General features: G+C 40.9%; 1 protein-coding gene across 8 annotated transcripts in view; it reads right to left on the reverse strand.

Moving 5' to 3' along the window:
* LOC148040107 (uncharacterized) overlaps positions 1-27,168 on the reverse strand; it is a 67,500-nt gene that overhangs the window by 17,006 nt on the left and 23,326 nt on the right. For 6 of the 8 annotated variants that reach the window (XM_087696688.1, XM_087696679.1, XM_087696674.1 and 3 more), the window contains exons 2-5: positions 7,840-7,880; positions 7,714-7,761; positions 7,474-7,565; positions 7,259-7,376 (exon numbers count right to left, since the gene is read on the reverse strand). In XM_087696688.1, the coding sequence (XP_087552814.1) occupies positions 7,259-7,376; positions 7,474-7,565; positions 7,714-7,761; positions 7,840-7,880 (299 nt within the window). The remainder of the gene's footprint in view (positions 1-7,258; positions 7,377-7,473; positions 7,566-7,713; positions 7,762-7,839; positions 7,881-27,168) is intronic. The other 2 variants (XM_087696719.1, XM_087696696.1) reach the window with 1 other exon arrangement.

A 27,168-nucleotide genomic window follows, 5' to 3' on the forward strand; every position in this document is an offset into this window, starting at 1 on the left:
ATCTATTTAGAGAGGCGAGGGTTAATTGCCTCTTCTTCGAGTGCAAAAACCACCAATGGCAAAAACTTGCAAGATACGGAGGCAAGCCAAAATAAGGGTGACAACACTTCCTCCTATGGAAACAAAAAAGCCCCCTTTGGCAACGAATTCCTAAGAAAAATAGATTTTGCACTCACTGTTAGAGATCGATCCATGTGGATAAGGAGTGTTGTACCAAGGCCCAAGGTCTTCCTCTTAGAAAACCACATCAGACTACTACGACTATACAACCTAGTGGGGCTATGCCTCCCACTGCTACCCCATCTCCTCCTTCAGTCCCCATGGTTGCTGGACATGTGGCACACAGACACCCTCAACAGCCATCCTATTCTACTCTTGAGGGGTTGATTGATTGGTCTACTAACACCAATCCTATTGCACTTTACGCATCCATCCCTAGGAACTCCATTGTACTTTCTAGGCCTTCTTCCCCATCTCGTTGTATGAAATGGTGGCCGCACACTTAGCCTTTCATTTTCAAGTCTTCCGTTGCATTTACACACATATACACATTTGCATTATTGCACTTATTCATTCACTTCATTTTTCATTTCAACTTTGTTTTTCTTTTTAGAGCATCCCACTATTGACCTCTATGATTGCAAATCTTACTCTCTTTTGCACACCTTGTTTTCAATGCAAGGCTAACATACAGGTTTGTCTCGTCCTACCTAGGCTAGAGACATGGGATGCGCACCATTCCATTCATGGTTTCATCTTCCTAGGAGTTTTGCTCTTCTACCAGTATGGAGGCTTCCCCTCACAAGGCGGATCGTGTAGTATCTCTCTTGATGATATCATGCGGTGACTTCTACCTCGCTCTTCCAATCGGGATGCTTCTTCTTATCATGGTTCTCAGGAACACATGAATACCAATATTGGGCTCCTCTTCGTTTCTACCCTTCTTGGTATTCTACAGGTTTTAGCACTTGTCTTCACCATTAGCCTCTCCCCCCTCCCCCCACATTGTACATTTACCATTTGCATTGCATGATTTCATCATCTTTGTACTAGGATACTTGGGCAAGTGAATAATTTTCCCATGAGAAACAATGTCCAAGTAGCAATTGTTGCATGAGCATTTCATAGCATATAGCATACTTATTGTGCAAAGTAGGGATGGATGGATCCTAAGCTATTTCCATCAGCAGTTTGTCAGCCAAACCACCCTTACTTGATCACCATTTCCTCATCATCGACATCCTCAAGTGGATGGATATCTTGTCTGTTTTGCGATGGGTTGGACCTAACCATTCTTTCTCATTCTCCCGTCTTCTCCTCAATCAATTACAAACCATGTCTCACTTTTTTATATAAAAAAATCAAGTTCCTTGTAGTTCCATCCGCCTTTGTAGGGCTTGGTAGGCCATTGGGTAGTTACGTAGTTATCAGGTACAATATGGTACGATACGATAAAATACGATACTAATTGGTACCTTATGATTTTATAAGGTATGGTACGATATTAGTACGAAAAAAAATTAAGATGATTTTTTAAATAACAAAAACCATAAATCATTAAATGATAGATCATAGAATACATGTTTAAAGTGAAAATAGCCATTTCATTACAAAATAAAATGAATACATCAGGGTGACCATCGTGGTCAGATGGGCTACGTAAAACATGCGATACAACTACAATCTAGTATATCTGATGCAAAAAAAAAAAGAGAAACCTATGTGACATGTCATATGAATCTATAATGAGGCATCACTATCATCATCATCATCATCATCAGAACCATCTGAGTGCTCATCAAGAGAGTCTGAAGATGACTCCTCGGCATCCTATGATGAGACACACTCATACTCATCCTCACTGATGAGGTTACCATCATCATCAAATGATGGCTCCCTAGGTGGCGGCTGTATAGGCAAGGGGAGAATGTCATCATGAGGCACAGGATGTGATCTACTAGAGCCCCGCCTTATATATATCTGCAAGCCACTCGAACCACCCCTCCTCGATGATGGAGGGTGTCGAATGACCATGCCCCTGCTACCACCTACTTGAACTCCTCACCCACGAGCACGCTGATTGCGAGTGTCACGAGTATCTGCTGCTATAAGCTCTCTATAGAGCTCTGCAAAAATCACCTCCTCCTCCTCATACACCTCCTTATGTATACTCGAAAGAGTATCACCGTCAACTTGAATGTATTAACATTCACCTACACAATGCAGTGATGCAAGTAAGATTGATAATTGTAAACGCTAAAGTCTAAATTGTAAAGTATAAAGTTTAAACTTCAAAGTTCAAAGTTTAAAAGTTAAAACAACAAATTTTAAATGTTATGGTTAAGTGTTTAAACTTTACCTACTTCGGACTATCCATGCTCATCATAGCCCTCATCATGCGTAAGTTAGTGCGGCAATAGACTAGCCGCTCTAACTATCGTGTGCTAAGCCGATTGTGAATCTTTGTGTGAATGAGAAAATAGGCACTCCACTTTCTCTCACATATACCCGAAGAGCAATCCTGGGCAAGGACCCTCATGGCTAAGGACTGCAGGGTCTCCAGTGTGTATCCAAAGTTTTGCCACCAAAATAAAGGCTTCACAAGTGACTCTCTCCTCCAACAAGTGGGAAAATCAAAAGCCACATACCCTCTCTGATCTGCATAGCATCCTAGCTCCTCTACCACTGCATTGTCATCATCCACAGGGACCACACGAGTCAAATAAGCAAGTTAGTATGAACGGAACTCTCTATCATCCATGACCGCCGGTGACTTGTAGGCCGGATGTACCAATGTGGCAAAACCATGGATGGGCTTATACATCCACGCCCATCTCCTCTCTACTATCTCTAAAACATGTGCACGCTGTGTCTCTGTGATCACTGTACAAGAACGTACCTCTACCAATGCCGTTCTAAAGAAGTGAACGAGAAGGCCCATGGTGGACCCCTCGCAATTACTCATACGTAACACCCTATAAAAGGAAGTCACGACAATAACGACACGGAATTTTTGCCAAAACTGCTCATTAAGGCACAAGCATTGCATGGCTTTGGCCTCCTCTGTCTCATACTCATTCCACTCATTCCATAGAGTGGACACCATTGTCTGATGCAAGGCGGACCGCACCTCATAAAGGTGCTCTATTAATAACCACATGTAAGCAAAGCGAGTTGAAGAAGGCTTCTTCAACTCCAGTGTGCTATACTCACGATACATCACAAGCACCTTTATCTTTACCGTGAAAAATGTGACAATTGATGTAGCTTTGCAGACCATCCTCTTCACCCACTTGAGCTTCCCAATGTCCTCCATAAGCAAGTCCAAACAATGACTTGCACATGGAGTCCACACAATCGTAGGAAACTCGGCCTCAAGCAAACGGCCCATGTGCCGATAATTCGATGCATTGTCGGTAACAACTTGCACCACATTTGAGGGGCCCACCTACAATCATAATTTACAAATTACAAGTTATGTATGAATCAAATTTCAATTATGAATCGTGATATTATCATAATGAAAGAAAGTGAAATAAATTTAAAACGCAAATTACAATGTATACCTCAATGATAGCTTGTCGAATGTAGCGATAGATGAATACGCTCATTGTTTTTCTCCCCCTCTTGCCGGTGTCTACGGCCCGCAAAAAGTAAGTGCCGAGTGGACATGAGACAAGTATGTTGACAATCACTCCATCCGTCGGTGAGAATGGAGCAACCATATTTTATCCATGCGGCCCGAATAGAATCAAGGGCTCTATCAATCCTCTCCTTCTCTTCATCAATCTTTCTCGTCCTCATATCATTGTATGTGACACTGGTCCATCCTTCACATGGACCCACATTGGCAATGGCTTTTACCATCTTCTTCCATTGCTCTTGCTTTAGGACATTGAATGCAAGATTGCACTCAATCACCGTGCATGCAATTTCAATGTCCGCAAGTAGTTGCCTTTCTCTAAGAAAGGCAACCGATCCATGCACATGACAGGGAGCTCGAGAGAGAGACGATTGTCTCTCTGGCACCACATGAGCCTCCACTCTTTGTCTTTTACCGGAGCCGGATGCGGATGTGAACCCCCCACCACCAATGGTAGAGGTCTCTCCCGCATCGGTTGAAGATACACCCACATTGGATGCTTCCTTGTTAGTAGGCATATGAGTCGGTGCCGATAAGCCACTTCCTCCTCCTCTTGTGGATCCCCCTCTCATCTTGGCAAGAATCTCCTCCGCAAAGTTTTGAGGGATCTCCTTGCATGGAACAGCTTCCCCCCTCCCGTCTTGGAAAGATGTTGGAGAAGCCAAGTTGCACTCCTTGTATAGTGCTTCCCACAATACTTGCATGTCCAATGGTGGGAGTTGGACTTCTTTGTGTCCCTCTCCGAACTATGCAACAAGCACATGAACGAAGCTTCCATTGGGTCAACAACAACAAAGAATAATTGACACCTTATAATATGTCAATCAACAAAAACAGCAGCATGGCAAGAATTAGGTCGATCGGCAACCCAAATCCACAAGCAGCCATGATGAAAATTGAAGTCAAAAGGAAAATCCAAAAAGGAATGCAAGGTCAATGCAATCCCAATGATACAGAGCCATTTAAATGCGCAACAGCCAACCAACACAGCACTGTCAATGCTGCCAACCCACCAGGTCACATGCGATGCCATGCTAGCTCAAGAGGCTACTAACCACACTCCAATGTTCAAAAACGAATAGGAACCAATGCACAATCAAATGATCTGGATCACTGGATCTCAGACTAGTAATCCACATAATCACTCATTGCTGAGTAAGATGGTTGACATATGACTGCAGTCAACAATAGCCAGTGCTAGCAAAGCGTGAGACGCAGCATAGCAAACAATGAACATAGGCAGGAGCTTGCAGAAGAGGTACCATAGAGGCAAAAGTCAAATCTCTGTCAACTTGAACATCCAATATCATGTTAGAAGAGCAAAATACACAGCAGAATAATGAAAGACACAACATCAATAAAAGATAATGCACAATAGTAAACGCAAAAGACAACATAACCGAGAAAAGGATCTACAACAGTTGAGTGTCAGCTCACACACTCCAATAGCTCCCTCTCTCCACACCAAGAATCTAAGAATACATGAAGAATGACTGGCCACACTCCTTTTATACACAAAAAGGAGGAGTAGTCCTCTCGCAAAAGTATATTGGCTAATACTCAAATAAACAATAAGAAGCCACCCATAAATAAATACGTGGAATAGTTTAGTGTTTGCTTTTTTAGCCTGTTCTAGAACAGAATAAACTGGCTGATAGCAGCAAGTGTAAGATATCACTGGCTTAACACAAGCACAATGCAAGAAGGCAACCCAGATGAAAACAACTAATATGTGCATAAAAGTCAAGAAGAAAGAACCACACATGAACAGGGTCTAATACAAGGTCAAAGGCACTTACAAACAATTCAGAAACTAGTGATAGTGCAGACCATGGATTAGTAGCCACACAACATAAAACAGGCTACAGCCAGCAACAAAGCACTGTGGTAAGGTCCATGCAAGCAGAAGGGCAGATGTAACAGCTAGCACATGGATAAGCCCCCAAAACCTCAAAATCACAGGGCACATAAGCAGAACATTCATAATCATAGGACATAGGGCACAACCTGTAGATACCAAGCAAGCGCCAGAAAACAGATGGGAGGGGTGTGGAGAGGCTGCCAGGCCAGCACATCAGCACTTGGACACCCACAAGTGGTGCCAATGCGCTAGGCAAGAAGACCACAACCCTAAATGCAGCCTTGTAAGTTTGCCAACATAGCCCTGGAAGTTTATAAGCATTTAGAACGACTCTAGACCAGCAAACGCGTAAAAACACAAGCATGGAAGCATACCATGTCAAAATGACACAATGTGGAGGTGAAGGAACGAGATCAATGAGCATAGAGACAAGGGTGAATACAAAAGCATAAACTCCAAGAATACAAGATACACAGAACAGAATCCACTAGTGTGCACGTGATTCCAGAATAGCCATCACCATAGTGAAGAGAAACAACAATAGTAGCCTCCCATCCACATCAAGGTCAACAGCTCTCATGTCCAAGGTCTCTCCCTTCAAGTTCCTAGCAAAACCCCTAACAAACAATGGATTAGGGTGGATAGGACAAAAAGGCATGTAATGGTCTCTCTCTCATCCTTTTCATGAAAAAGCAAGGAACGCAAGTCTAATAAAGATTCTCATCAAGATTACAATTGAAACCCTAGAGTTGTATGTGTATAAGAAGTGGCTCCAATGCAAGAGCTCTACTGTTCAGCTGGTGCTGTATCAATCTCATGCAGAAGCAAGAGTCTATAACTATGTGCATCCAGTAGCAACAAGATAATAAGAATATAGTTGATGTGGATCTTGCGCCTAAGCTACATACTTCTCATACTCACTGAAGTAAGGGCTATATGAACCTTCCTCGCATGGTAGAGGTAATTGCACAGGCTATCATAAGTCGGCATTATTGTGTGAGCTTGTTCGTGAGTAATACCCCAAGTGGTAACCATTGTGAATTGCTTTGCCCAATGACCTAGCAGTTTACAATCATGGCAAGGATTGGGAAAGTATGACAGCCAGCATTGTACATAATAAGGATGAGCTACATCCATGTCCACATCAAGCTGTTCACCGATCTCATTTTGCATATCTAATAGTACGCAAGGAAGCCCCTTTTAGGTACATACAGCACTTTGCTTGACAACTATGCCAATGAAGAAGGATGTGGTAAAAGACATCGATCGCCCAAACCAAGAAAATGCCGTGAGCTCTTTCCATAATCCAAGTGGGGGTCCCAATGCACAGCTTATCCAGAATCATCAGCCCCCCATACTGCTAACAGCAACATCAAGATATGGGCATTCCGCAAAATAAACCCATTTGCCATTAAAATGTGGAGTTTTGTGCTCACCCACTGCATGCTTGACCAATCATCACAGCATAGGCTCCATTCTTTCTTGAATTTCCTTATACTGCTACTTCCTCCTGCCCATCCACTGTGTCCAAATCAAAGCATTCTTTCTCCTTGAGGATATCAGACCATTAGCCAAATCTCACTCCTTTGAAAGGAAAATACAATAGATTTTGAAAAACAATTAAGGAAGGCACCCTTCACATTGAATAGGTAGAACAATGAGCATGAAAATTTTACAAGGATCACTAGATCAATAAAACCAACGACCGATTAAAACCACAGTTTACAGGCTATCTACTTAAATTCAATAATCACCTCAAGTATACTGCAGAGAGTGTGATTCCTTTTGACAAAGATAACAGCTTCTCGACACTGAGGACATTTGCATCTGGAGCCTCTATTTTTTAAAAAGAACTCGGAGAAACACCCATTACTGGAAAAACAAACCAACAGAAATCAATATGTTCATGACCAGATTCGTATTGCATTCAATCATTAACCTCAGGGAAGTTTACTGCCAAAAATCTTACCAGAAATTATGTAGGCAAGGCGCAACAGACACAACATCATGCCAAATGCTAAGGCAAATACAGCATTTGAAATCCTCCTTTGCGTTTGAAATCTTTCAAATTTAAAAACAAAAAAGATGATTTACTAAAGTACCAGACAGAAAGAATGTGAAACCTCATATGTTTGGTAAAGCTCAAAGGATTTCAACTGTTTTTAGGCCACATGATTACAAGGACCATTATTGAAATAAGAGAGCAAACCTGCACCTTCAACATTTTCTCTTTTTCATTGTGCTCCAATTCTGAGAGCTACAAGGAAAAACCATACCACGTCAAAATAATCCTTTTAAAATGCATTATCCTTATAGTCAGATGACAGACATATACCTGAAAATTTCTTTTTCCACTGCACGTTTCAGTAGCACATCCTAAAAGCACACAATCATTCTCAGTAAACAAACAAAACACGGCAAGCCAAAATACGCAACAAAACAGAAGTTATTAATGAACCAAGCTGAATTGTGTTAATCACAATCTGAACTGGACAAGCAATAAGTAGCACTAACAGTTTGTAATCATTGACTGAGTTCTACGAGACACATTCATCATGGAAGTGTCCATACGCCTGATCTCAAGGGAAAACCAAGATGGTAACCAAAGCAAGAAAATTACAGAAGAAGTAGAGAGAATGCTCTTCTGAAAAGTTTAATAGCATGCACAGATTTTCTTTGTTTTGTCCATGCTTGTTTCTGAGGCCTATAGAATGGTGATTCAACATACATACACAGTACGAGCACATTGGACAGATGTATGTAATCAGGGAGCTCACCACCTCAACATGTGCTTCTCTCCCACTGAACCATGGCTAAACTCTTACCTCTTTTTTGTCTCTTAGGAGGAAGCATAACAAGAAAAAAATAGAAGAAACAGAGAAAGGGAACCTTGCTGGAGCATAGGCAACAGTGTTGGTATGTGTGCTAGCACTTGTACTGCAGCTTGTGCTAGTGTTGTGGAATAGTAGGGGTTAAGGCCAAGATCAGTCAAAAAGGAAGCAAGAAATTTAAGAATGATAGGCTGAGATAAATAAGGTGCAGATGAAACCCCACAAACAATGCTTGTACTGATAAACAAGAAGAAGATGCAGGATAGCAATGGCATGAAAATGAATGTATGTAGGGAAGCTATGTTAGCGGGTGAAACCGGTCTATGACTCACATAAAACGGTAGTCCCTTTATTAATACCTGGTCTTTTCACATACACACACAAACAGAGACCTCACTCCCTCGCTCAACAACAGATTGGCCCTGAAGTCCAACGCCCCTTTCAGTATTTCTTTATCAATTAAAAGATGGAAAGTTACCAAAAAGATGAAATGTTCCAAAGTATAAAACCTATGAACAATTGGCTTTCATCTTTTCTGAGTAAAATTTCAGCTGCATAAGGACAGTACAGCATATCTAGAACAACATCCCAAGTAGGAAAACACTTTCTGTGACCATAACTCGATAATTCAAGTGTAGTTTTGCAATCTGCAGAACTTTGAGGAATTACTAAATAGAGGATTGATTCGACCTAGCAGTTCTCCATTCGGTGCACCTGTTCTGTTAGTCAAGAAAAAGAATAATACCTATCGTATGTGCATTGACTATCGAGCTTTAAATAAGATCACTATAAAGAATAGGTATCCTATTTCTAGAGTTGATGGCCTTATGGATAAACTGCAAGGATATGCTATATTTAGTAAAATAGACCTTAAGTCTGGTTATCATCAGGTGAGACTAGATAAGTCTGTTTTTTTTTAAATGTTGTCTTCGTTTGGGAATTTGTGCCCAAATTGTGACACATGGCATACACAAAACAATTTTCCCGTTTAAACATTCCGGTCTAAAATTCTCCATGATCGGTGCAAAATTTGATCTCAGCACAAACCAGAGAATTAATCCTCGTGCAAAAACGAAGATAATGATGCAAACAGATTCCGAGGTCCAAAAATAGTAACTTTCTAAATTTTAGGGATGTTGACCCCTGCATTCCTCAAGTTGTTCTAAGTAACTTTTATCATTGCAATCACATCAAAAAGTGTAATGTGGCTCAATTACAGTGCCTATTATTCTGTGGCCATTCTCACATGTGCATCTTCCATCTTGGTCAAGCTCATTGTCCTGCATCATCTCCTGGCTAAGCACACAGTCCCAAACCACTGGCATTATATTCTTTAGCGCCCATTCAATCCGGTCCCAAGGCTCAGACAAACCTTTAGTCCAATTTGTCCCAATGGCTGTCTCTTCTGGCCATGCAAAGATCCCGGCTTAATCCAAGAGAACTCTAGGGGTGAAAAGCAACAGTAGCTAAAGAAAAGAAAAATAAAATATTTATATAAGTAAATAAGGAAAGCAACTACAAAAAGTATCACCACCTGGTGACATACCCCCCTCTTGAAAGAAGCAAGAGACCTCAATTGCATGCCACACATACTAACGGATGACACAGGACGATAACAAGATTCTCCATGTTATTAGTGCCATGGCATGTATCACTTGCTAACAGATGACACGACGCAATGGTAAGAGTTTCCCCACTACCATCTGTGCCATTGCAAGTTCAAGTCTCACATAGGTGGAGAATCGCATCCTGTATCCAACTATGGTTATTAGGAGCCTTTCTAATATACATGTTTCCGGATGCAACACAAGGCAATAGCACATGTCACAACATATATAATCATTCAACTAAAGTGTAACAAATACAACTTCAAAGCATTGCGATTTCATTTAATGATACACATATTAATGCTAAGTGTAAACCATACATTGTGCATTATTCAATGAGATGCAATATTCAACTGTATAATACAGAATGTATATTGCTTCAAAAAACATTCTAAGTCACTGTAGGTTTATCATGAGAACATGTATTTATGAAACCTCACTTAACATGTGGATTAATTTTTAATCACATAATTAAGTAAATGTTACACATGTGAGGTGCAACTAGGGTTAAAGTAAACTTACAAGCTCGGGACCCGAGAAAATCATGGGATGTCAAAGGCAAAAGTTGATATAAGTTATGCCACATAGATACTTGGTGATATCTGGTGGCAATTGTTGGCCTAGGTCATTCATTTGGTAATAAGTGTCAGTTGGTGACACTAGAGATGTGCCGTTTAATGGTACCTAACGCCGATCTAATGATCAAAGATAGCACAAAGACACTCGGGAATGGAAGTTGCCTAGACAATTTAATTATTGGCCAATCAAATTATTTTTTAAGGCACCCAAATAATTATTAGATTAACTTTCAAAATTTAAAGACTGAAAATTAATATTTAATTATGAATAATACTGAAAAAACCATTCGGGAAGGCTGCCACTTGTCAAAAATGCCCATGCAAGACTGAAAAACGTCTTTAGAGACTAGAGAAAGGCATTTTTAGTATATTCAGCCTACAAGAGAGAGGAAGGAGATGCTGCTGGTCTGATTTGCAACCATTGGAGGCCCTTCTGAGGCATCCAGAGACAGAAGAAGACCAATCAATAGTAGGTGACATCTACAAGCTATTGAGACAGGGCAGCAATAGTAAATGACTGATTTTCTTCAATTCTTTACATCTACAAGCTGTTGTGGCAGGGCAGCAGCTGCATTTGACTGATTTTCAGTCATTCTTCGCGACAAAACTCTGAATTTTCTCTCTCTACAGCTTTCTCTCTTATCTCCCAGTCATTTCACAGCCTTGCTCCAAAGATCTTAGCATTTGGACCCTTGGAGCCTGAGAAATGACAAATTTCTTTGCTATAAACCCTAATTTACAGCAGAAATTAGGGTGTAGTGCCAAAAATTGAAAGCTCCAAGACTTGAATTTTTCAGGGCTAAAGGTGAATTTCAGCTAAATTCAAGTGGAGGATTAGCCAACCTTTAAATTGGGGGAATTTCCATCATCTATGAAGTGGGTGAAGGCCAATTAAGTGCCCGAATCAAGGGCAAAATCAGATTGAAGACTTGCTAGTCACTTTGGACACGAGGGGAGTTTGGATTGCAAAGGGGATCATAAGAATCCCATTGTAAATCAACTTTTTCTTCAATAAAGCTAAAGAAATACCGAAAGAGGCACCAATTTTGGAGCCAATTGGGTGTGCATTGTCCAAGATCAGTAGGTAAATTTGTATTTTCAGATTTGCATTAATTGTTTGCTGATGTAATTAAGTTGTAATCAGGACCCAAATGTTGGCACTTCAATGCATAAAGCGGTTGATGACCAGAAAGGGGCTGAAGATTTTAATGATAGCTTCAAGGATAGAATGCATACATTAGCAAATATTTTTGCTGAATTGGCATCCCCAGTTTACTCAATTCTTGAATTCCCCAAAGAAGAACACCAAAGGCAAAGAGAAGAAGACATCTTCTACAGCTTCGGGACAGCCACAAGAACCGAAGGAAATGCCTATGCCTTCTTTAGAAGAGCCCAAAATGCCTGATGAGCACAAACAGTTAGTATCCATGGGGTAGCAAGTGCAAATGCATGGCCAACTTGGTAGTGCCAATCCATGGACACATGGGAAGAAAGGCAATTATGCACATGCAAGCATGGGATAGCAAGGATACTTTGGTGGTGGTACCATTTTTCATGCTATGGTTGGACAGGCACCACATACGGGAATGTATGGCACAAATCCCTATGGTATACAGCAATCAATGCATGGCTCACAACACCCAATGTATCTGGGTAATGCAAGTGGAATGCCTAATCCCATGTATGCCAGCATAAGCATGATGCTTGAGGCACAAAGCGGTCCATATGGATATGTATCGACACCCCTAGGGACTATTGGAGCACAAGGATTTGGTGCTGGTCATGTAGGTGCTTCAGACTGTGCTAGTTTTTATGCAAATACAGCCAATGTACCCTTTTTGCAGCAGCCCATTTATGATAACTTAACTCCCATAGGTCCACTGAAGGACTATGATGAAGGTGGCAAAAGCGTGAAGTTTGAGCCTTTCAGTGGTACACAAGATAGACTGAAAGCACTCGTTTTTATTCAGCAATTTGACACAACCTATTCTAGAGGTAACTTCACAGAGGCATCTAAGATACACAAGGTAGCCATATTTTTGAAGGGAAATGCATTGCAGTGGTGGACTACACTTCTTATTCAAGGAAAGTCACCTACCACTTGGGTCCAATTCAAGCAAATGTTTGCTTCAAATTGGTTGACAAATACCTTTGAAGTAGACATTATAACAGCTTGAAATTAGTTGAATTCCAAAGATTGCAAGAACTTGGATCAGTATAATAAGAAGTTTTGGGATGCACTGCTGCCAGTTACTTCTTATCGCACAGTATCCCTCCATGAGTAGATGGAGAAGTATATTTGTGGTTTGCTAAAGGGTATTCAAGATTTGTACATTAAGTCCACTGTTTCCAGCATGACTCAGCTTATAGAAACTGCTACTACAACCGACACATTGCTGCGTGGAAAGAATGCACGATTCCACAATGATGATACCGAGTCCACATCAAAGAGTCAAAGGTTGAGAGATAGGGTGAATCAGAAAATAAAGCTGAAAATCAGGGTAGATCTGAAAATAGGGCTGGAAAGAGGAACAGATCGCAAAGAAAGAGTGGGAAAAGTGATGCACTGTCACATAAACCTCAGGTGTCGGCTGTCAATATGGTTTATCACACTAAGTTGGATGCCATGAAAGAGCAATATGTTTCTGACTCGGAACTTTGCTAATGTTTACGATTAGCTTTGCAATGGCCAAAGGCATGGTCACTTTGTGCTAGGAGATGGGTTTGTGATGATGCATGGACAACTGTGTATCACAAAGCAGTTAAGGCCTAGAGTTATCACTGAAAATCATGCTCCTCCATATGCAAGACATAGAGGTATTGATGCCACGTTCAAGGCAGTGGAGCATTTCTTTTATTGGCCAGCTTTGAGGTATGATATAGAAGAGTTTGTTAAGACATGCATTGTGTGCCACAAGGTAAAGCATGATAGGCAAAAGATGCCGGGTTTGTTGCAGCCCTTGCCTATTCCAAATAGGCCTTGGCAGAGCATTGCAATGGACTTTATTTTTTAGCTTCTTGAGATACCTATAAGGAATGATGGGATATGAACTATCATTTGCAAGTTTAGCTCATTTCATTCTGGCGAGGAAGAAACTAAAGGCTGATCATATGGCACGATTGTTTTTGCAGCACATCTTTAAGTATCATTAGTAATCGAGACCCCCCGATGACCAGTTTATTTTAGAAGGGCTTGTTTGAGAATATGGGTACCACGCTGAAATTTTCATCATCGTTCCATCCGCAGACAGATGGTCAATCTGAGGAAGCAAATTCCACAGTGTTAGATCTTTTGAGGTGCTATGTTTCAAAACACAAGACACAGTGGGAGCACTATTTGCCCTTGGTTGAGTTTGCTTACAACAACACAATGCATAGTTCTACGGGCAAAGCTCCATTTGAGGTGGTAGAGGGTGATAAGAAAGTACCCCCTATTTTGCACACAAAAGATAAGATCTTTGAGTTTGATCACTATATGGAAAGCATGGATGCAACTTATCAGAAGGTTAAGTATGGGCTTCAAAGATCACAAGAAAAGCAAAAGAGAGCAATTAATTGTCATAGGCGTGCTTTGCACCTTGCAGAGGGCGATTATGTATTGCTGCAATTTGAAAATGCACAATTGAAAAAGATGAAGGGAAAAGAGCGATTGTATCCAAAGCTGTCTATGAGATACTATGGGCCATTTCAAGCGTTGGAGAGGACCAATGATGCATGCTATAGACTGAAATTGCCTCCACACTAGCAAATACACAATGCCTTTCATGTGAGCTTGCTTAGACCTTTTCATGGAGATATGCCAAAGGATGTATCTGCTGAAATTCAGCCAAAGGTTGAAGAGCTCGATGAAATACCGGTACCAGAGCAGATTTTGGCGCACAAAGAGAGGAAGATCAGGGGTAAGGGTTTTATAAGGTACTTGGTGAAGTTTCAAACTTATTCACCAATGGATACCAAATGGATGGAGGAGGATGACTTGGCAGACCATCCTCAGTTGTTGCAGCTTTACCTTGATGCTTACCAGTTAGAGCCGACTTTAGTTCAGGTTCCGTTAGGTTCAGCAGAGCAAAGGTCCAAAGTATTACCTGATGCTTGTGAGGGAGCTAGCAACTCCACTCCTCAATAATGGACAGCTCTAAAAGTAGTGGATCTCGAATGTATTCAACATACATTCAAAGTATTGTAGCTGAACAGTATGTTTGCCAGGGGATCACTATTCAGTGTACTAGTCACTATGTCTGGTATGCAGATCGATATGGTTTTCACTGTAGCTCTGAAATTGTACATTTGCATCCGTTATGCTCGGTGTGTAATCAATTATGCTTGGTATGGCATTGGTTATGCTTGGTGTAGCATCAATTAATGATTATCAGGGGTTGTTAAGTGCCCAAATAAAGGGGCAAATCGGATTGAAGATTTGCTGGTCACTTTGGACAGTAAGGGGAGTTTGGATTGCGAAGGGGATCGGGAGAATCCCATTGTAAATCAACTTTTTCTTCAATTAAGCTAAAGAAATACCAAAAGGGGCATCAATTTTGGGGCCAATCGGGTATGCATTGTCCAAGATCAGTAGGTAAATTTGTATTTTCAGATTTGAATTCATTATTTGCTGCTGTAATTAAGTTGTAATCAAGGATTTACCACCCATCCACGGAAGGAAGGCTGGTTTCATGGTTCCAACAAGAAAGCTTCTCGGTAAAGTTGCAATAATAGAGGTGAATCTGCCGATTCAGTCTCTTCCATCTATTTGGCATCCATTGGTGAATAGTTCTTGAACTTCATAAAAAATCTTCTTGTAACACTATCTTTCACTTTCCTATCCTTGTGTGCCAAGATTTGCTCAGGAACTAGAATCTCATCTAATTCCTCTACTTTAGGCTGTTCCTCTTGAACCGTATCTTCTGGCACTTCACCAATAAAAGGCCTCAATAGGCTCACATCGAATGCATTATGAATTTTCCAATTCTCTGGCAATTTCAACCTATATGCCACATCATTGATCTTCTCTGAGACTTGAAAAGGGCCATAGTAACACATCCTCAGCTTCGGAAACAAGCGTTCCTTGCCCTTTTGTTTTCTCAAACGTGCCTTTTCAAAGGGCAATAAGACCCAATCATCCTTTTTTAACAAGAGTCCCCGACAATGACAATCAACAATCTGTTTTCTGTTTAGCTTGTGACTTTTCTAAGGCATACTTGACCCTTTTATATGCTTCTTCCTAATCTTTCATATAACAATCTGCTTCAAAAATGTCATCTTTTGGCTGCAAAATGGAAGGCAGTTTCTTTCCACCTTCCACAATCTCAAAAGATGCTTTGCCAATAGATGAGTGCACTGTATTATTACATGCATACTAAACCCATGGAAAGTAGTGTTTCCAAGAAGTCTAATGGTCTAAAACATAACACTTCCGTAGATCTAAAACAGTCGAATTTGCCTCTTCAGACTATCCATCAGTTTGTGGACGGAAAGAAGATGAAAACTTCAAAGTAGTGCCCATGTTTTTAAACAATGCTTTCCAAAACAAGCTAGTCATTATTGGGTCTCTATCATTGACAATTGACCGTGGCATTACATGGTACTTGAAGATATTATGCATAAATATCTTTACCATGTGTTCTGAATTAACCTTTTTCCTTACAGGAATGAAATGTGCATGTTTGCTAAATCTGCAAATGATAGTCCAGATTCCATCATTCCCTAAAGAAGTTCTTGAAAGATCAAAAATGAGATCCATGGCAATACTTTCCCATGGCCTTTTTAGAATAGAAAGTGGTTGCAATAACCCTGGTGCCTTTTGTCTATCAAGTTTGACCTTTTGGCATACAAGGCAAGATCTGACATATGCATCAACATTAGATCTCAAGGCTGGTCAATAGAAAAAAGTATCTACCGCTTGGACTGTAGCATCTATACCACGATGTCCTGCATACGGTGGAGCATGACTTTGTAATAAAACTTTTGGCCTTAGCTGTTTTGTAACGCATAGTCTTCCATGCATCATGATAAAGTCTTCTTTGAACACATAATGATCATGATGTTAGCCATTAATAAACTGTTCATAGATTTCAAAGAAAACTTTCTCATCAGCATACTACTCTTTCATATCATCCAATTCATGGTGATAAGAAATTGAAACAGCTGACACTTGTGGTTTGTGGGATAAAGCATGCAACTATATTCTTCTCGCCTTCCACATGCACTATCTGAAAATGAAACATAGATAGGAAATTTTCCCAACGCATGTGTTTCTCTTACAATTTAGCCTGTGTGAGAAAGTATCTAAGTGTTTGATGATCCGTTTGCACTACAAAATCAGCACCAGGCAAATAGTGCTTCCAACTAGAAAGTGCATGGATCACAGCCAATAACTCTTTCTCATAAATTTGGTAAGTCCTTTCAATGACACAGAGTACTCTACTCTCGTATGCCACAACTCGGCCATTCTGCATTAATACAATATCAATGCTTTTTCCACATGCATCACACTGAACTACGAATAGCTTGGACAAATCTGGCAAAATAAGTATTGGATCTATAGTCATTTTCCCCTTCAAACATCTAAATGTTAATTTCTCTTTGTCAGTCCATTGCCATTTGACATCCTTATTTTCAAGTGCATGTAAAGGAGAAGCAATCTCTGCAAAGTGTCTTACAAATCTTCTGTAGTAAGAGCATAGGCCAAGGAAACTGCAGACATCATGAACGGTTTTCAAGTCTAGCCAAGAGACAATTGCTTCTATCTTTGTAGGATCCATATTCACACCATCTTTAGAAACTATGTGTCCAAGGAAGTGAATCTCTTCCAAAAAGAATTCACTTTTCTTGCCAATAATGAGCAATCTGTTACGCTTAAGCTCATTAAAGATTGTAACTAAGTGTTTTCTATGCTCCTCTTTATTATTTGAAAAGATAATCACATCGTCAAAAAATGTGCCAACAGAACTTTGATAAGGGCAAAAAATTCTATCCATCATCCTATTAAACGTGACAAGAGCAGTGGTCAATCCAAACGGCATGACTAAAAATTCATAGAGACCAAATGCGGTCTAAAAGCAGTCTTATGAATATCCTCTGGCTTGATTCTGATCTGATGGTACCCACTTTTCAAATCTATCCTACTAAACATTCCTGCTCCTGTAATCGATCAAGACTGTCATCTATCCTCGGAATCGGAAACCTATTCTTGATCGTGTTCTTATTCAAGGCTCTGTAGTCAATACACATTCGCCAAGAGCCGTCCTTTTTCTAAACTGGCAACACACATGAACGAAACGGAAAACTACTAGGCTGAATTAGTCCCTTCTCTAAAAGCTCATTAACCCCTGTCATAATCTCTTTCTACTGCGCCGCACTAACCCTGTACAGTGGCCTATTGGGTGGACTAGTCCCTGGAATAAGATCTATGGTATGATCTTCAAGCCTCTCAAGGGGTAACTCTCCTCATAACGAATCTAAGAAACAGTCACTGAATTTATCCAAGAAAGCCCTTCTACTTTCATCTAGTACAGACACATTACTGTCAACTTCATTAATTTGCTTTGCAAAAACTAAGTACGCAAAAATATGATTTTTCATTACAGAAGTAATTGCAGAAGTAGAAACAACTCAAATAGACTGAACTAATACCAGAAGTAATAGCAAGCATCATTATGTTGTAAGTATCCAAGATAGCATGCTTTCTGTGGCACCATGAAATACCCAACAGAACATCACAGCCTTGTAAAGGCATAATATGGAACTCCTCTGTGTCCACAGCTCTGAATGTGCATACGGAGTTTGCCAAGAATGGGGGTAACAGGTTCAATATGTCCTAGGCATGCCAAATCAGCTTGTCCAACCGGTTCCATTTCCTCGGGATGTATACCCAGCTTAGATGCCAATGCCGGTGAGATAAAGTTTGCATAAGCCCCAAGATCAAAGAAAATAAGCAATGTGGAATCTCTGATCTTTTCCCAAGCTCTGCACAATTCTTAGCATCATCAGCTGATTGATCTCCCACCGTATTTTACTTGGCGCATCTTTATCCTCCACATCTTTAGAAGATTGATGTGGGCACTTAGAAGCAATATGGCCTTTTTGTTCACATATAAAGCATTTCCCAACCATCATTAAAGTCTTTCTTTCTTCAAATGATTTGCCACCCAAAAAGTGGTCTCTTCTGTCCTTTGCCCTGTTTAAAAGAAGTCTGAGACTGCTCCTGAAAACTTTTCTTCCAAAAAGACTTCTTTGTAAAGCTGGTCTTTTCTGGAAATTACTTCTTCTTCTTGCCAAGATCCTGCCTAAACTGAGAATCCTTCTTTACAATGTCTTTAAAGCTATCATCTTTTCCTTTCAACAATGCATTTGCCACACAACATTTTCAATTGACTGTACCATATTTGTAACCCTGGTCTTGGTACAATAATCCCTAATGGCTTCGGCCAAACTGCAACAATACTTTTCAATTTGTTTTGATAGGGACACTGTCCTGTAAGAACTCACGGGCAAAAGTGCTTCCCAAAGTTTCCTATTGTACTCTTCTAAATCCGCACGATTTGCCATGTCCAATTTATCCCATGCAGTCATATGACATCTACTTCAAACGTGTTAGTAGCCATGAAGCTACAAACAACTGTTTAAAATGGACCCAAGTGGCAAGTGCATATCCTTGCATCAACAATATGTTCCACCACTGCAAAGCATTACCTTTCAAAAAAGTTGCAGTCTTCCGCACCTTAGAAGTCTCAATAAAATTCCCTCTAGTGTAAGCTGCATCAAATTGGTGTATAAATGTCAACGCTTTCAGCTTATCTTGCATACCGCTAAAGGTTTCAAACTTTAATGCCTGACCACCCTCTTTATAGTATTTAGGCTTTGCACTTTTTGGTGTCAAGTTGTCATAGACAGGTGGCTGTAAAAAGGGGAGTCCCTTAGGTGCATTGTCAAGCACTAATTTCACCTGTCTTAGCTGCCATATGCCCACTAGATTGAGAAAAACCAGCCTCTGCATTTTGTACTCCATGCATCAAATAAGGACTCTACAAAGTCTGATAACCAAGCTGTAGACCAATATTAGCATAAAGTGGGTTCACTACCTCAATAGGAATCATTCTTGGTGGCTCTCTGGGCAAGTATTTCTAATAACCAATGATAATCCAGCCATTGCTTGAAAAACTGACCCACCACCAAAGTAACCAGAATAGGTAGCAAACTGAGGAGGAATGCTGTGCCACTTGTGCATTACTGCCTCGACCATTCACTCCCTAGTCCTATGCTTGTGCTTCTTGTTGCACTGGACCTGTCTCCATGTTTGGTGTCTTTTCCACATGCCCGCGTACATTAGAGGTTTGCCTTTTTGCGCGCTCCATGGTATGATGTGATGGCTCAGCCTGAGAATCCTCATTATGTGACTTCAAAATTTTTTCCATCCAACAATTCTTTACAAGCTATTCGAAAGAGCCAACCATACTGAGGAGTTGTGCCATAAACAAGTCTTCTTGTTCTTGCTCCTCATCCAGTGGTTCAATCTCGGTTCTAGAAGGTGCTAACACCTGTGCACCAATACTCTCTCTTCAGTGTCTATGAGCAAAAGAAAAACTCTCTTCTTCATGAGGGAGTTTTCCTTTGCCTTTGTCCATGTCTGCTATCTCTCTAGTCCTGTATCCAGCAAATACTGTATCCAAGAAAAAATCTTGTAGTCTTTCTCACCTATAAAACCTGTGTATGGCCTTTTTATCCAAAACTGTCCGAGCTTAAATTCTTACAGAAAAGAATTCAAATCCCAGGGATGAAACCATGAAACCGGTCTATGACTCACATAAAGCGGTAGCCCCTTTAATTAATACCAGGTCTTTTCACATATACACACAAATAAAGACCTCACTGTAAAAAGTATTGGGTCAAACTGTAAAAAATATAGCCATGCAAAAAGCAATCGCATAAGAAGGTAATGGACAGCCAATAGGCTTCACATCCTGCATACGAAAACGCTCAAGGACTTTATGAGTGTACTCCCTCTGTGAGAGGTAGAGTAATCTCTGATACCTATAATGCTTAATGCGCATACCAAGAATGTGAGAGGCCTGCTGTCCCAAATCCTTCATCTCAAAGCTCTTCTTCAGCTGAGATTTAAGAGCATCCAACTCATCATGAGCTTTTCCTGCTATCAACATATCATCCATATAAAGTACCAAAATAAGCAATGATCCATCACAGACTTTCTTCGTGTAAAGACATAGATCCATAGCACTCCTGCTGTAGCCATGTGACTGCATAAAGGCATCAAACTTATGATACCACTCCCTAGGTGCCTGCTTCAAGTCATAAAGACTTTTCTTCAACTTGCACACTAGGTGCTCCCTACCAAGTTCTGCAAAGCCCTTAGGCTGCACCATGTATATCTGATCATGCAAATCTCCATATAAGAATGCAATCTTGACATCCATCTGATACATACAATCTTGACATGGTATCAGAGCCTTGTTCGTGGTAAGGAGCTCAAGAAAGCAAGCCAAGTTCGCGGTGTTCTGGTAAGAGGACCAATGTTGCTTCCATTCTTCTGTTTTGGGAGCAAGTCTCTGCAAGTAGCACAGCCGAAAAGGGCAAGAGTGCATTGTCTCAGGTTGAGATGCCCTTCGCGGTGAAGCAAGAGGGCGGTATATGCTGCGGGAGCGGGCTTTAGCCCTTGGTGACCCTGTTTTTTTTATTTGAAGCCATTTCGAGGCCTGTTTTGGAGGCGGAAGTTTTCTGCACGCACTCAGGAAAAGGCCCAGTTTTATGCTGTGCGACCACTGTTCTACAGGTCGGCAAAAAGTTACTGTAGAAATTGCATCGTATGCTTGTGCGCAGAGACATTGGGAGTTACAGAATCATCCTTGTTGCCTGTTGATGCAAAATTGTCACTAGGAAGTGACTGTGTGGTCAAATATCACTTTCGTCAGTTTTGCATATTTGCCCTTGTGAGGCTGAAGCTGTGTTCTTTGCAGTGACAGAATTCTTTGCAGTGTTCTGTAATGGCGTCTGATTCTCTTTCACAGATTGTCACTGAAAAGCTTGACAAGAACAACTTTCAAGCATGGAAGTTTAGAATGACGAATTTCCTTATGGATAAAGGATATTGGGAATTTATTGCAGGAAATGAAAAAGAACCAATTCTTCCTAATGTTCCCAATCAACAATAAATGCAAGCATTTAAAGCATGGCATGAGAGAGCCAAGAAAGTTATGTACTGGCTGTCTATCAGCATTTCAGACTCTATGATTGTGCATATTCAAGATGCAAGTACGCCAAAGGAGACATGGGATACTTTGTCAAAAATGTATAGCACAAATACGCAAGCCAGGAAAATGCAGCTCAAGCAAGAGTTGCACAATGTGCAAAGAGAAAATATGAGCATCAATGACTACCACATGAAGGTGAAGAAGATTACAGATGCACTTGCTTCCATTGGGTCGCCAGTGGAAGATGATGATTTAGTTTCTGTAACCTTGAATGGTCTAGGAAAGGATTATGCACAGTTCCGGACATCCATTTCCATCCGTGAAAGATTTCCTGATTTTGAGGAGTTGATTGCTCTTCTAATTTCTGAGGAACAGAGAAATGGTGGTGCATCTTCTTCGGGAGAAACTTCAAAAGAAGCTGTCTTTTACTCAAATGCTAAAAGAGGTAGAGGCAGAGGTAGAGGAGGCCGATCTGGAGGCCGTGGTAGAAATCAGAATATGCAGCAAACTCAAGAAAACCAGTCCTATGGAGAAGGACGTGGTAACTCTAGAGGCAGGGGGAGCCAAAGAGGTCGTGGTGGATAGCAAAGAGACCAAAATGCAAACAGTAATGTTGAATGCTACTACTTTGGTAAAATGGGTCATATGGCTAAGGACTGCTATAAAAAGCAGAATGATATCATGAATGGAAAATTGCAACAAGGGAATTATGCATCTTCTAGTAGACAGGGTGATGACAGAAATGAGCATTTGTTTATGGTGCAGCACATGACCAATTCTGTGACAAGTGCAGAAGAAAGAAACGATGTGTGGTATGTTGACTCAAGTGCATCAAACCACATGACAGGTCATGCAGAATGGATACAGAATGCAAGGAAAATGGAAAAACCAGGATTTGTGGAGACTGGTGATGATACTACACATCCTATTGTGCAGATTGGAAAATTTCCTTTGTTTATGCAGGATGGGAAAAAGAAATACCTATCGGATGTATTTCATGTCCCGAATATCACCAAGAACCTAGTTTCTGTTGGTCAAATGGTTGAGCAGGGCTTGCAGGTCAGATTTAACTCTCATGGATGCTTTGTTGAGGATATGAAAAATAAAGATCGCTTGATAGCAAAAGGAAAGAAGAATGGCAGAATGTTTACGTTGGATGCAGACATGTCTGAATTGAGTGCAGCAATGTTTGCACATGGGACTGGTGTAGTTGCAGATATTCATATATGGTATAAACGCATTGGTCATGTTAATGTACAGCGACTTAAATCAATGCAGGCCCAAAATATTGTTACAGGATTGCCTAAATTCAAGGTTGCAGAAATGCATAAGGTATGTGAAGCCTGCCAATTTGAAAAACAGGCAAGGAAACCATTTCCTAAACATGTTCAAGAGAGTAAGAAGCCATTGGAATTAATCCACTCTAATGTGTGGACTATTAAAGCTACATCTCTTGGAGGCTGTCATTATTTTGTCACTTTTATTGATGACTATAGCAGAAAATTTTGGGTGTATTTTATGAAAAAGAAAAGTAAAGCTTTTGGGCATTTCAAAGCTCTTAAAGCTATGGTTGAAAAAGAAACAGGCCTGCAAATAAAATGCCTAAGGTCAGATGGAGGGGGAAAGTACCTCTCAAATGAGTTTGCAAGGTTCTTGCAGAAGCATGGCATAAAGCAGCAATATTCATGTAGTCATATCCCACAACAAAATGGAATTGCAGAAAGAAAAAACAGGCATATTGGAGAGGTATCTCGTGCCATGCTCAATGAAAAAAACCTGCCAGATTTTTATTGGACTGAGGCAGTTGCTACAGCAGTCTACATAATGAACAGGACTCCCACTGCAGCAATACATGGGATGACTCCAGAGGAGAGGAATACTGGTAGGAAACTAGATATTTCTCATTTGAAGATTTTTTGTTGCATTGTCTATGTTCATGTGCCAGATGAGTTGAGATCCAAGTTAGATCCAAAACCTGAGAAGTGCATCTTTATTGGTTATTCTCTACAGCAAAAAGGGTATAGATGCTATAACCCTTCTACTCGTAAGTTTACAGTGAGCAAAGATGTTTTTGATGAGATGAGTAGCTGGTACAAACCAGTAAATGTGATTGATAATGTAGATGCACAAAATGGTAATGCTGCACAGAATTCACAGCAGCAGTCACAAGATATTAGTGGACCTAGAGCGTCCTCTAGCAGTGGTTCACATTCTTCGCCAAGGACAGGCAGATTGAGATCAGGAGAATCTTCTCAAAGCAATGCAGATAGTGGTATGCAAGTATCACGAAAAGAAAAAGAGAAGGTAGATCAGCCCATGTTTGATGTGAATGCAGGTCACTCTTATGTGGATGGTGAATCCAGTGGCTCAGAACAGAGCATTGATGATGAGTGGGATATTTCTTCTATTGTTACGCCTGGAGTAAGGAAGACCAGGTTTGAGAGCACCTGGGAGTGAACCTACTTGTGCAGGTCTACCAGAGCTAGATATCCTGTGGATAGGCTGAAATATGATGGATTTACAGCCATTCACTATGCCTATATGGTCAAAGTGATACAGGAACCAGAACCCACTTCTTTTGAGCAAGCCATGGGAAAAGAAAAATGGGAGAAAGCCATGGATGAAGAAATGGATGCCTTGGAAGCAAATGCTACATGGGAATTGGTACCTTTGCCTAAAGGTAAGAATGCAATTGGCTGTAAGTGGGTTTATAAGGTGAAGCACAATGCAGATGGTTCTGTGAACAGATACAAGGCAAGATTAGTAGTCAAGGGGTATGCATAAACATATGGCATTGATTATGAAGAAACATTCAATCCGGTTGCAAGGATGGCAACCGTAAGAGCAGTCATTGCTATGGCTGCATCAAAGGAATGGTCTTTACATCAGATGGATGTAAAGAATGCCTTCTTGCATGGTGATTTGCAAGAAGAGGTATATATGGAGCAGCCACCAGGTTATGTATATGCTGTTCATCCTGAGTTTGTTTACAAGTTGAAGAAAGCATTGTATGGCTTGAAGCAAGCACCTAGAGCATGGTCTGACAAGATAAGACAGTATCTTGTCACTATTGGCTTTCAGATTTCCAAGGCAGATTTCTCACTTTATGTGAGAAAAACAGAGAAATGTATTATGCTACTTGTCATTTATGTTGATGATTTGATTATGACAAGTGACAGTGATGAAGATATCCTTCATGTAAAAATGCTATTGAAGCAGAAGTTTGAGACGAAGGATTTGGGAGAGCTGCGTTATTTCTTGGGCATTGAGGTGATTAGATCACCAAGTGGGATATGACTTTTGCAGAGGCAGTATGGATTGGACATGCTGTCCAAATATGGGATGACAGGCTGTAAGCCTATTTCAGTTCCTTTGGAGCAGAATGTGAAGCTGAGCACAGATGCAGGTGAGCTTCTGGAAGACCCTACTATGTATAGACACATAGTAGGAAGTTTGATTTATATGACTATTACCAGGCTAGATTTAAGCTATGTTGTTGGATTGGTAAGTCAGTTTATGCAGACTCCAAGAAAACCGCATTTGGATGCGGCTAGACGTATACTCAGATATGTGAAGTCCACATTGCAGTATGGACTACTTTATGAGACTGGGGTTCAGATACAGTTGCATGGATACACTGATACTGATTGGGCTGGTAGTATTTCTGATAGACGATCTACCAGTGGATATGTGTTCTCTTTTGGGAGTGCTGCAGTCACTTAGAGCAGCAAGAAACAGCCTACAGTTGCCTTGTCGAGCGGCACAGAGGCTGAGTACAGGGGCGCAGCAATGGCTGCATGTGAGGTAGCATGGTTGCATAAGCTACTTTATCATATGCATCAGTGTACAGATGGGCTAGTTGTCATTTATTGTGATAACATGAGTAGTATACACTTAGCAAATAACCCAGTCTATCATGCTAGAACAAAGCACATTGAGGTGCATTATCACTATGTGCGGGAGAGGGTTTTACTAGGTCTTATTGATCTAGTTTATGTCAGCACAGAGAATCAGGTAGCTGACATATTTACGAAGGCATTGGGCGCAGAGAAGCTGCGCAAGTTCAGAGACCTGCTTGGTGTGCAGGAATTGGGATTGAGCTCGAGGGGGAGTGTTGAGATATCGAGCTCCACTCGTGATATGCCAGGGTGACCGTTGTGCATTTATGTCACCGACTTGTCAGTTGTAGATGCGGTTGGTACACCGCCCATGAATAATAGCTAGATGACAGCTATCCTTATCTACTCTAGTTCGTGGCTCAATTAGTATGCCACCTTAGTTGGTTGAGTTTGGTTTGAGACCCATATATAGGGTTCTTCTATTTCTTTGTATAAGAGTTCTTTTTGGCTTACACAACTAAGAAAATGAAAACTATTTTCAGCCTCCACCTTTGTGTGTATTCCCCCATTATGCAAGCAAGAAAGCTACAAGTGTGACTCCTTCCTTCTCTCCCACAATCTTGACAGTCCAGGGATACTTTTCAGCTTGTACACCCACTTGCGTGACAGAGCCTTCTTACTAGCAGGCAAGAAAACCAAATCCCAAGTCATATTCTTATGAGGGAGTCTATCTCAAATTGCATAGCCCTCTCCCAGGAGTAACTGTCACCCCTGTGCATTGCCTCATTATAGATGAGAGACTCTCCTACATCTGTAACTAAGACATAATGCATCAAGGGCTCAAATCTATCAGGAGGACGTCAAGCTCTAGTAGACCGTCTCACTGCAGGCTCTGCTGCATATCTAGCATCCTATCCAACACCTTGGCTATGTATACCAACTGCTGCTATAGGCTGTCCAACTCGCTGTGCAGGAGCACGTGGCTCCTCCTGGAATATAACCCTGCGTATCTCTACCACCTTCTCAAACTGCCTATGCATCTTGTTTTCATGGAAAACTATATCATGGCTGCGGATGACTTTTCGCGCTTGCGGATCCCAAAAGCGGTAACCCATCTCACGTACATCTCCATAGCCAAGGAAAATGCATTTGACACTCTTAGGATTCAACTTAGTCCGCTTGTCCTTGGGCACATGGCAGAATGTCTCACATGCAAAGATACGTAGATGCACATAAGACGGAGGTTTCTTAGTCCATACCTCCTCTGCAACCTGAAAATCCAAACCACTAAAAGGTAATCTATTGATGACATGCACAGCTATACTAACTGTCTCAACCCAAAAGCTTTGTGGTAGGCTTTCTTGGCTAAGCATACTGCTACACGCTCCTGGATGATTCTATTCATCCGCTCAGCCAACCCATTCTGGGATCGGATATAGGGGGTGATCAACTGACGCTTAATACCCCTCTTGTAACATAGCTGCTCAAAGGCACGTGACACATATTCTCTCCCATTGTCAATCCTAAGGCATTTCAGCCTATGCCCAATCTAGTTCTCAACCAATGCAAGCCATGATCCATCTCTAAAACATAACCAAGACATCTGAC

This window comes from Lygodium microphyllum, chromosome 2, assembly GCF_053477565.2.
Source record: "Lygodium microphyllum isolate KBCC chromosome 2, Lygodium_microphyllum_v1.1.10, whole genome shotgun sequence".
Lineage (NCBI taxonomy): Eukaryota > Viridiplantae > Streptophyta > Polypodiopsida > Schizaeales > Lygodiaceae > Lygodium > Lygodium microphyllum.